Below are 12,054 nucleotides of genomic sequence, written 5' to 3'. Positions count from 1 at the left end.
CACAAAGATGTGCCCAAGTATTGACCCCATAGACTGCCATCAGTCATCTCGTGACAATTGTCACTTTCACATGTTTAGTGACGCGGTGTCAGAGTTGCATGAAGGGGTCATCAGAGTGGCTTGGTGTAAAACACCCACTGTAACGAAAGTAGAAAATAAAATTGTAGTCCATATAGGGCAGGAAACTAAACAAATTAATAGTTGTGGCCTGTAGGGGGCATTCCAGATCCCCAAACCTCAGACGCCATTACTCTATATACAGTCCCGTGTTCAAATATGTATCATTTTTTATTTGACATGGTGCCTTTTCCGAGAGGCCACTTCTCCTTCCATATAATCAGCGTGACTACAATTATTTTTCTTCCTTCTTTCCCTTTTTCCTCTCCAGGTTCTTACAATATGCTGTTTTCATTCATTTTTTGGTTACCTTCTCTGCGAGGTCTGAGTATGCATTGTACATGAAATGTGAAGTTTTAGACCCCAAGGATTATGATTTTCACCTTCATTTTTTTTTTACAACATGCAATATTTGGAGTTTAATTTTAATAACAGTATATCGCGACATTGCATTGTTTATAGCTGAGCATCATATGTTGCCACGGAGATCTCCCAGAATCACCTGGAAGTATGCAACGTTTGATGTCATTTGGAGAGACCAGCATAAAGACAGGCACTTTCTATTCCAGAGTATCCGCTGTCAGGATTCCCGTGTTGGCGCGTGTTGCTTTATTTTGATTTATCTATTCCAGGTTACAAACCAATATTTTTCTAGTTAAAAGACTTCGATTTTTCGCTTAGTGTTATGTACTTGACAACCGGTCAGCTGTTTTTTTTGGTTTTGACTCTTGCCTGTTTTCTTGACCACATTTCATCTCCCATTTCTTATTACTTTTTTGTACACAAAGTATAGGGAAGGTATTGTAATTGTCTAAAGATTTGATGTCGAGATTTTGATGAATCTCGACGTTTTAGACCTTCATGACTTCCTCACTTACAAAGTATAGGGAAAGTATTGTAATCGTCCAAACATTTGATGTTGAGATTTTGATGAATCTCGACGTTTCAGACCTCCATGACTTCCTTGCCTACAAAGTATAGGGAAAGTATTGTAATCGTCCAAAAATCTGATGTTGAGATTTTGATGAATCTCGACGTTTCAGACCTCCCTGACTTTCTCGTATACGAAGTGTAGGGAAAGTATTGGAAGCCGTCCTTCATAACCACCAAACTTTTTTGTGAAATGAAACTTTTGATAAAATGCGTTGTCCAGTGTGTTTACGAATTTGCAGACTTACCGGGACACTAAGAAAGTGGACACACTGTTCACGTCAGCTTCTGGTACCAGGCCTTCATCGTGTAGGGACGAAGAGGGTTAGCACAAACCATCAGTATTGCTATAAATGAGAGCTTCCTAAACTCAGGCCGTAGTGCTGTACTGAACTTAATAGTTTTTCCCTCAGTTTGAGAGTTTGAGAAACAAAGGTAACTTTTAACGAATGTTTCTTTTAATTGAGTTAATTTAAGGAAAAATGAGGTAGAAATTGTAGGCCACTGTTTTACTGGCTAAACTCATGTTTGTGATCTTGACCTGCTCGTGGTGTAATACGTTTTGCTCTCTCCCTCTCTCTTTCTAGGGTACTAATATTGATCGATACCTCGTTGACCAACGCCATGTACATAATCCACATACAGCACTCCTTGAGGCTTCTTCTGGAGCAGCAGATGACAAATAAGGAATGCTTTAACATTATGGCGTACGTTTATCATCTTTTATTATGTTATTCTGTTGGCTTAGCGGGCGGATGACTGGACCGTTCACCTTCACATAATGTTTCACCTGAATTTTCTTTTGATGACGATTTGCTCTTCCTCTCTAAAAATACGAGAACCTAAGAAATTTGATAAACAAGAGGAGACCAATCAGCCCATCAGGCTTGTTTGTTTAACTAATACGGGGGGGGCAAAGTCATTCCAGGAACCCTAAACTAATGGCTACGCTGTCCCAATATCTCATTCAGACCCTTCATAAAATGTGGTCAAGGTTGCTGCTTCACCTTCATGACTTGGTAGTTTCTTCCAGATTCCCAGAACTCTTTGTTTAAAGGAGTGCTTTCTTGGTTCAGTCCTAAATGAACTTCCCCTAGGCGTCCTTTAGTATGCGATTCACCGTTTAGTTGCCGATCACCTTTAGCGATGCCTTGGAGGATTTTGAAGACCTGAATGAGGACCCCACACAGACTCCTCTGTTCGAGACTAAACAGGTTTAATTCTCTGAGTGCTTGGCTGCTGTCCTCTGCACAGCTTCAAGTGCTGCTATCGTCAGACCAGTTAGGGCTGCTGACGTTTCTTACTGTGTCTGCATACACAACTGATGATTGACTGGCATTCTGTATTGGGCCAGTTCCTGCTTTCCATTTTAAGACAGATATTAAATTAGGTGCGGACAAGAAATGGAAGAAGTAAAAGTTTGAAAACAAACACGTGTGTTGGTGAAGAGCAAGGGGCGAAAAAGATATTGCAAAAAATCTGAGAGACTGTGCGATAGCTACACCCTAGTTGACATCGATGATAACTACACCCTACTCCCGTGCTGTTGGCCGATACCGAGACGTTTTGGGTCTCCCCTTGTATATGCGGTGCTATGCTCTTTCTCAACCACTTAGGCCAGGGGTGTCGAACTCCAGTCCTGGATGGCCGCAGTGGCTGCAGGTTTTTATTCTAACCATTTTCTTCATTAGTGACCGGTTGTTTGCTGCTAATTAACTTCTTTTGCCTTTGTTTTAATGTTTCTTTTTCCTTAAACTCTTTGAGGGCTGAATATTTTTTCCAAATAAACATAGTTTCTGAAAAGTAACAGTTTCACACAGAAATCGGCGTAAAACGTCTGTTGCTGCATGCTGCGGCTGCCAGTTTGCCAAGAATGTGTGGCAGACTTGCTGCCAGGCTGTCTTTGCGTGGCTGGGGATGGCAGTGGTCACGGTCGCAGTGCATTACAATGTGGTTTCTACCTCTTATCATTGTTTAGATGCAGTCCTCCTGGCGAGATTAGCTGTGGACTAGTCCACTCAAGCTGGAACCCGGCAAGTCATAGTCTAGTTAGGAGATAATAGGCAAGATGCCGTCCATGGAGTATTTAGCTTTACGCATTCACTTTGATCTCTTGCCATTATGTCAGCGCCAGTTTTGCTCTTGTTTGCACCTTGCTACTCACACGAGCGTAGAAAATCTCGGTCAAACCAATGAAGCTAACTTTCCTTCTAGCAACAAAAGTCCAACTAAAACATAACGGTTGGTTTTGGCACAGTTTACAGTCAATTACCATCGTCAACTCCTCCTTTTGACAAAAGTCGACATCAGCCCTGAAAGTGTTAATTAGCAGCCAAACAATTAAGACACAAAACGAGCCGCCACATGACCAGCTAACCACATTATTTGAACGTAAAGAGAGGTGGGGGTCTCAGTAAGGTTGATCTCCGAGGTCACCAAAACATTTTGACGATGTTCTTAGAAAAAACAGAAAATCCACAGTTTTGGAAATGTATGCTGTGGTAGAATGAGAGCAGCAACAAGCCATGAAATTAAATAATGGGTTTAATTAATAGCAAGAATGGGCTTCTCATTAAGGAGCTGGTTGGAATGATATTGGCTGGAGTCTGAAGCCTCAGTTTAGCTGGCCGTCTGTTGGCTCATTTCTGTTTCGCTGCCATTTAATGAAGGAAAGAATCAAATCAGAGGACTGAATCCTTAAAAGCAGGGCTATTAAAATGAAGGGAAAAGGAGTTAATTAGCAGTGAAAAGGGTTAGAATGAAAACTTGCAGCCACTGCGGCCCTCCAGTCCCGGAGTTCTACACCCTGACTTAGGTCTTCTCCAGACAACTCAATGACTTAAGTTAACTGCATTAACAATAAGAATTTGACAGTACAGTAGAGTCTCGCTTATCCGACCTTCGCTTATCCAACATTCTGTATTATCCGACATCCCAACGCAAAAAAAAAACGCATCAATCGGCAACAAGAACTGCAAGTTGCGAGCATGAGTGTAGCCTATTTTTTGTTGCTAAGTTCATTTTTTCAGTTAAATTTTTATGTTGTTTTGTTGTAAAACATGATTACAGTGGATTATGTGGCCAGCCCTCTCTGGCGTGTGTGCATGGTGTCTCTCTCTCACGCGCTTGTGTGTGTGTGTCTCTCTTTCTCTCTCGCGCGTGCGCGCGTGTGTGTGTGTCTGTCTGTGTCTCTCTCTCACGTGCTTGTGTGTGTCTGTCTGTGTCTCTCTCTCACGTGCTTGTGTGTGTCTGTCTGTCTCTCTCTCACACGCTTGTGTGCGTGTCTCTCTTTCTCTCGCGCGTATGTGTGTCTGTCTGTGTCTCTCTCGCGCGTATGTGTGTCTCTTTTTCTCTCGCGCGCGCGTGTGTGTGTGTCTGTCTGTGTCTCTCTCGCGCGTATGTGTGTCTGTCTGTGTCTCTCTCGTGTGTGTGTGTGTGTGTCTGTGTCTCTCTCGCGCTGCACAGGAAATGCACAGGGAGAGACTGAACATGTGCGGAAATCATCGGCGCACACAAACCGAAAGGGAAACTGGCTTGTTCCTATACCGAGTATATGGTCGTGAACAGAGGCAAAAGTTTGGCGAACTTTTTGGTCATAACCCGATTTGTACGTGTTCAGAGACGTTCATGAACCAGGCCACTGTATTAGGTCCGTAATGTGCAAAATTCTAACATAGTTTGACGTTTTTATAGGCTTTTTCTTAACACCTCCCATTATCCGACATTTTCGCTTATCCGACGTTCTGCCAGCCCGTTTATGTCGGATAAGCGAGACTCTACTGTATTTTGTTTTTTTTTTTTTTTCAGCTTTGGCAAAGGCATTAAAGCGTTGAGCAATGAAATGGTCACTCCAACCCCTGATAACCTGCAGGACGCCTGGAAGTGAGTGGACGGCATGTTTTCAAATGTTCTTACTCGTATGTGAGTACCTTCGACCAGCTTTAATGGACACATATGGTCCGTGTCTCCTTTATTTCCCAGGTGGGTGCTAGATTTAGAATGCGAAGGAAGCCGCAATTTGATGAATGCCTTGAAGTACGTGATGGAGGTGGACGCTTTGGAGGATGCGCCGGAATGCCAAGGCATTTACCTGTTCACCAGCGGAGTCCCTGACCAGGAGGAGGTGCGTTTGCTTTCTCGCTGTTCCAACTGCACAGATCCTCGAATCCACAGAAGCTTATCATAAATTTGTCAACTCTGATAATAAGGATAGCTTTGTGCCCTTTTCACAATATAAGAACATTAAATATTTTAGGGTGGGATTCGTAAATTTACAAGTGATGTTTGTAGATACCTCCACAAGAGGATTTTGAAAGCTGTAAGTATAACACGTCCTAAGCTTTACTACCAGGGCAACGCATGTTATGTATCAGGTATCAGTTTCAGGATAACTACTTGAAGAAGGGCCGCAATGCCTTATTTTGACTACTTAGTAATGGGCTTTATGCTGAGTTCTTAATGTTGCTTTCTTATTGGATTGGCATCATGCAATTTTGGATGAAAAGGAGCGAGATTGTGTTGGGCCGCATGTGGTGCCCTTCTGTGTGTATTTGACGAAGCTCCCTGGCCTTTTTTTGTTTTGTGTGGATGGACAAGGAAATAATTATTGGCCATTTAGTCGAATGAAAATCACAAAATTGTCTTCCCACAGTTTTTCTTTTACTACACCAGTGATTCACTGTGCAGAACATTTTGAAAACGTGTCACTGTTTTTAATCACATTTCAGTCAGAAATCCTGCCAGAAGTGTGGACTCATCCTGTGGTCCTCTCCTTTCAGGCTGTGCTGTGTAGTTATGTGGCCGAGTTGTGCGCTGGCCGAGACCTCCGCATCCACATCTGCCTCTTCAGCATCAATACGCTGGACATGATCCCTGCCCGCTTCGCTACACCTCGAGAAACTGCTGTCGTATATCGAGACCTGGCCAACAGTAGCAAGGGGCGATTCCATTGGTTTAATGAAACTGGTAAGTTACTGCCGCGACTTCTAATGGCATAGGCTACTTTGTATTGTTTTCAACTTTTAAAGAAATGGAAACAGATAAATAATGAGAATGGAAACTTTGATGGATTCTGCATGTATACATTTTCTTTAAGTGGTTTAATTTTGGAAATAGTTGTCAATGTTTTTTTCCCAGGTGGCACGGTGGCGCAGTGGTAGCGCTGCTGCACCTCAGTAAGGAGACCTGTGGGTTCGCTTCCCGGGTCCTCCCTGCGTGGAGTTTGCATGTTCTCCCCGTGTCTGTGTGGGTTTCCTCCCATAATCCAAAGACATGCAGGTCAGGTGGATTGGCGATCCTAAATTGCCCCTAGTGTGTGGGTGTGTGCCCTGCGGTGGGCTGGCATCCTGCCTGGGGTTTGTTTCCTGCCTTGCGCCCTGTGTTGGCTGGGATTGGCTCCAGCAGACCCCCGTGACCCTGTTGTTGGATATAGTGGGATGGATGGATGGATGGACGTTTTTTCCCAGAATGGTTCATGCATATTCTTATACAGGATATACACATAAATATCTAAAAATACCCGCTGGAAAGGGGTGTGTGGCGCTCCCGATGTCTCTGCAAAAGGATGAAGGTCCAAGTCTTTAGAGTCCAGGGGCCTCATGCATAACGCCGTGCGTAGAACTCACACTATAACATGACGTAAGCACAAAAGCCGAAATGTGCTTACGCACATAAAAATCCAGATGCATAATTCTGTTTGTTCGCCAACTTCCACGTTCCGCTTCCACTACATAAATCCCAGTCAGCGTGAAAAGTAACGCTCGTGCACGTGCCTTCTGCCCCGCCACCCAACTCCTCCCAGAATTATGCCTCTTTGAATATGCAAATCAATATAAATCGCCCTTAAGCTCAGCGTTCTGTGAAAAGACAATGGGAAAAGCAAGAGGGAAAATGGAAGAATTTCAGCAAATATCAAGTGGAGGCAAAGGAAAAACGTACCATTTGTAGCTATTGTGTTGGGGCAGCCCTTAGTCCTGCCAGGTTGCCTCTTCCCGGCCAGGTTTTGCTCCTTGGTCCAACCCATCCAGTGTACCCACTGTCGCAATGGCAACTTCTGCCTGTCTTCTGGGCGAGACAGGACAATCTTTGCCCTGTTTCTTGTGGCAGCATAGGGCCATCCAATTAAGGAATCATGCTGCATTCTGGCCAGGACGCCCACCCATGTGTGTCATCCATCACTATATATATCCTGTATTAATACAGTACCTGTCGAAGGCAGCAAATAGCATAATTAAAATGACTGTTTCTTGCCCTACATTTAGCTTTCACTCAGTATCCACATGTGTGTGAAACTCTCCTGCTGCTCCCGTTCTTGTGTGTATTCCCATAAAGCCTGCTTCTCTGCCTCTATCATCCTTTTCAAGGCACCTTTCTCACCTCCTGTCCAGTTTTATACTTTCCATCTTTGAAAGCAACTCTCTCAGTGTGCGCCTTTACTCTTCCTTGTGCGTCTCACACTCACACTTCCTCTTTCATCACCTCACCAAAACCTAAACGACCAATCACACCAAAGCCAAGCTGGCCAATCAGATGGCTCTGCGAGACTGGACACACAGACCATTGTGTCTCATTATATAGCAGACAGTGAGAGATCAGACAGGCCACGATTAAGAACAACACGGAGAAAAACAAGCAATAATTGAGGAGACGTCTTTTCAGGCACAAGTTCTCAACTGAACTGACCTCAAGATGGTGGATCATCCGGTCTTAAGTTCTTCTGGCGGGAAGAGGCGGGTCCACGTGGACGGACACCTGAAATGACATCAGTGGTGTTATAACCATAGACACAGAATTACTAGACGGCGCATGACCAGCAGTATCGTACGTCAACGTCGCCGCCATATTGCGAGTGGCACTGCTGTGGAGTGAAGGAATGGATGTGCTGCTTGGAATTGTACCAACCGCTGTACGCTCCGAACCAGATCCCGGGGGATTACATTTCATAGGTAAGGCTGAACAATTCTTTTGGTTATATTTGGCCATTAGAAAATCCCGTTTCCTGTTAGCACTTAAGGTCACCTTACAATAAAATTAAACAACATTAGTAAAATTAAAACAAGAGAATGATAAATTAAAAAGCAATAATTAGCAAACAAACAAGAATAACTGGCAGTAACAGCGCAAAATTCACAATTGGTATGCCAGTTTGAAAAGATAAGTTTTGAGGGCAGTTTTAAAATGAGTTATTGAATCGAGCTGACGAATATGAGAGGGAAGAGAATTCCCGAGTTGAGGAGCACCAGGAGAGACACTCGAGCTGCCATAGCACAGAGTGGGGGGCCCGCTGCGAACTCTGATGCACATCGAAATGAGAGAAGTTGCAAAATCAACCGGAATGTTCAGGCAAATTATAGAAAAAGAACCTGATCTAAATCCGTTAAGTAATTCTCTCTTGAAAAGCGGACAGACATACAGACAGGCCGACATTGGATTTTATATATTATATATTAGTAAACCTTCAAAATAATTTACAGTGAAGTCTCAACAGCATTTTCAGCATTTCTGGAGCTTAGCAGAGCCAGATAACAATAAGAATCTTCACCAAGCAGCTCTGAAAATGTCTGCTTTGTTTGGGTCTCCATACCTCTGTGAGTCTGACGTGAATGCCATGAAATCAAAGTTCAGAACAAGACTGACAGACGAACATTGAAATGACTCCAGAAGAGTGAACCTAAGGGGGCTCCACTCCACCAGACACCTCAGTGCCAGTCATCTTTCCAAAAAAATCACATCACGATCCTTTTAACACAAAATCACGATCCACATTCTGAATTGCAGTCTATCTTTTCAATGTGGCAGACACTTAAGAGAATATCCGGACTCAAACTCCTCAAGACCTAAGTAACACTTTATTTTAAATATCAAGCAAAGTTGAATTCAACTGTTCTCTCGTTCGCTAGCTAAGCGGAGTTAAGGTACACGCCCCGAAGCTGACATGTGAGTGAGTGAGGAAGGCCTCTCCCTTCGGCCACTGCGTGGATCTCGGATTCACACTAATAAATCCCGAACTGTGACACATAGTGAAATGAGAGAAAACCAACTGGAATGTTCAAGCAAATTATAGAAAAAAAACTGATCTAAATCCGTTAAGTATTTCTCTCGTGAAAAGCGGACAGACATACAGACACAGAGAGACATTGGATTTTATATATTATATATTAGTAAACCTTTAAAATAATGTGCAGTTAAAGTCTCAACAGCATTCCTGGAGCTTAGTAGAGCCAGATAACTATAAGAATCTTCACTAAGCAGCTCTGAAAATGTCTGCTTTGTTTGGGTCTCCATACCTCGGTAAATCTGACATGAATGCCATGAAATCAAAGTTGAGAACAAGACTGACAGACGAACATTGAAATGACTCCATGAGAGTGAACCTAAGGGGCTCCACTCCACCAGACACCTCAGTGCCAGTCATCTGACAAACTAAAAAACACATCACACATGCGACTGGACCTGTGAGTAAAGTGACACAGTGACATGTGACAAAATGACAAATGAAGAAGTCATATCTGTGGATTTGGAATTGCATTGTTTTGTGTTGACAGCATTCAGGCTTTAATTCAATAGTGTGAGTGAGATACACAGACACACAAAATGCACTTGCAGGTAAACTAAATATTTTTTGTGATGTTTTAATACAAAATGTGAGTTGTGGACACCAACATTTTGTAACGGTTTGGGCAAAACAAGCTTATTCAGTTTGTTTGGGTTGAAATAAGCTGTGGTATAAACGTTAGAAAACATGAGGAGCTCTCAGCCATTTTCATTTTATAAAAAGAGCTCTCAGGTTAAAAAGGGTGGAGACCCCTGCTCTAGAGTATATATATTGTGGACGCGGCCCGCACACAGACAGGCGGACATGTTGTTTTCCACCACCACACGTTTATTTACAACAATATTTACAAAGTCAAAGTGCACACACGAATCCCAACACAGTCCTGGCCACACAATGCCTTCTCTTCGGGCCGCCTCCACTCTCTCTTCCCCTGCCTTGTCCTGCCTCCACCCGACCCCAGCCTCGAATGAAGGGAGACGGCCCCTTTTATATCATCCCGGATGAGCTCCAGGTGTGTCCCGGCATTCCGCCCCAGTGTGGCGGAAATGCCGGCTGTTCTCCGGAAGCTCTCCGGTGTCCCTTCTCTTCTTCCCCCCAGCACTTCCTGGTGTGGCGGAAGTGCTGAAGTCCAGGGTCCCCAAGGCATTGGGGCGCCCCCTGGCGGTGACCATGGGTCCCTACAGGGTTGGGCTTCCAAGCCCCCTACCCGTGGCCCCCAAAGCAACCAGGAAGGCAGCCCCCACGTGATCCAGGGTGGGCATTGACCCTCTTCCAGTCCCTCAAGGTGTCCCGGCCGGGTCGTTGCCCCTGGCATCCCTGACAATATATACACACACACATACACATTGGATACAGAAAGAATTCAGACCTCCCTGCTTTTTACACACTTTTTGTACAAACCTTTCTGAAAACACGTTTTCACTTTGTCATTATGGTGATTGATGGGCATAAATGGCAAATGTATCAACTTAAAATGAAATTTACGACACAAAGTGTGCAGGACATGAAGGGGTCTGCAGACTTTCTGAATCCACTGTGTCTTATTTTTCTTGCTCATTGCGACCGTCTTTTTAATATCTTTCCGCTTGCTTTGTATTGCTGAGACTTAAACAAAGATGCCAGCAGCAGCTGCCAGAGTGATCTGGGGGGCATTGTATGTTGACCAGGGGTTCTTCTGGACACCCCATATGTGTCATCTTAACGAATGTCTACATGGCTGTGGCCTTCAATTACGATCTCTTTATAGGTGGTGCAGTGCTGGCGCTGCTGTCTCACAGTAACGAGACCAGGGTTCACATCTCGAGTCCTCCTTGCGTGGTCTTTGCATGTTCTCCCCGTGTGTGTGGGTGGGTTTCCTCCCTCCATCCATAGACATGCAAGTTAAGGCATTTGGTGACACTAAACCAGCCCGTGTGCGTGTGTGTGTGTATGTATTTGACAGTCTGCCGCCCTGTCCAGGGTTTGTTCTTACCTTGTGCCCTATGCTATCTAGGATTGGCTCCAGCAGACCCCCAGGACCCTGTTAAGGATTAAGTGGGTTAGTAAATGACATGACATGACTGGATAGAAGAATCCCAGCAAGATTTTTCCTCTGGTATTTTGGCCCTCTTCACATTGAGAGCCACCTAAATACTCTTTCTGGGGTCTCTTTAGAACGTGGCATTGTGGGTTGTGACGTTACGCTTGTCCTTCTTGAGCAGGTGACGGGCCTCTCAGAAGAACCGTATATCACAACCCACCACACTACAGCAGCTATTGAACCTCGCAGTTTACTTTACCAAATTCTTTCCTTATTGCATTCATAGATTTCTCTAAACACTGCGTTCTAGTTTTGATTAAACAAAGACTTGACAAGAGAAAGGTAAATGACAAACGTACAGCATATGCAGTACGGTGAAATGTGAAGTGTCTCACAACATGCTGACCACCCAAGAAGTAATCTGTGTGCTGAGTTGCCCTCATCTTCATCTCCGCCATTTTCCTTTTGCAGGTATCATTGACAGCGATGACATTAACATCATCATGTCGGAAATAGAAAAGGCTGTCAATTTTTCCCAAAAGGTGGGTTTGCACATTTATTGACACATTTTGCTCTCGGTAAAAATGTAGGAAGAGCTTTCTGTTTTCTGAAAAGAGATTAAATCTGCTAACATACAAGTATAAAAGCAAATGGCCTCCGCCAGCATTGCTTCACCCATTAAATGAGCCAACAAGTCACAGTGATGCCAAATCGGATCAGACTGCTGCTGCCAAAATTCACTTAATAATAATAATAATACATTTTATTTATATAGCGCCCTTCCCATGCTCAAGGCACTTACAGAATATAAGAAAGAATGGCAGGGTATGCAGTATATAGCATTGTACTAAACCAGATAAATAAATAAAGAAGATTACGACAGTGAATTCAGAGAAAGTCTAACAGACAACATAATTGATGGTCCAGCACACAC

General features: G+C 43.8%; 1 protein-coding gene across 4 annotated transcripts in view; it reads left to right on the top strand.

The window, feature by feature from the left end:
- The window catches only part of vwa3a (von Willebrand factor A domain containing 3A), a 116,163-nt gene that overhangs the window by 66,259 nt on the left and 37,850 nt on the right, over positions 1-12,054 (top strand). For all 4 annotated transcript variants that reach the window (XM_039775576.1, XM_039775577.1, XM_039775575.1 and 1 more), the window contains 5 exons: positions 1,635-1,754; positions 4,855-4,929; positions 5,029-5,170; positions 5,826-6,012; positions 11,592-11,662. In XM_039775576.1, coding sequence (XP_039631510.1) covers positions 1,635-1,754; positions 4,855-4,929; positions 5,029-5,170; positions 5,826-6,012; positions 11,592-11,662 — 595 coding nt within the window. The remainder of the gene's footprint in view (positions 1-1,634; positions 1,755-4,854; positions 4,930-5,028; positions 5,171-5,825; positions 6,013-11,591; positions 11,663-12,054) is intronic.

This window comes from Polypterus senegalus, chromosome 13 (genome assembly GCF_016835505.1).
Source record: "Polypterus senegalus isolate Bchr_013 chromosome 13, ASM1683550v1, whole genome shotgun sequence".
Lineage (NCBI taxonomy): Eukaryota > Metazoa > Chordata > Cladistia > Polypteriformes > Polypteridae > Polypterus > Polypterus senegalus.
The sequence above is the reverse complement of the archived record's forward strand: the minus strand, read 5'-3'. Positions and strand labels throughout refer to the sequence as shown.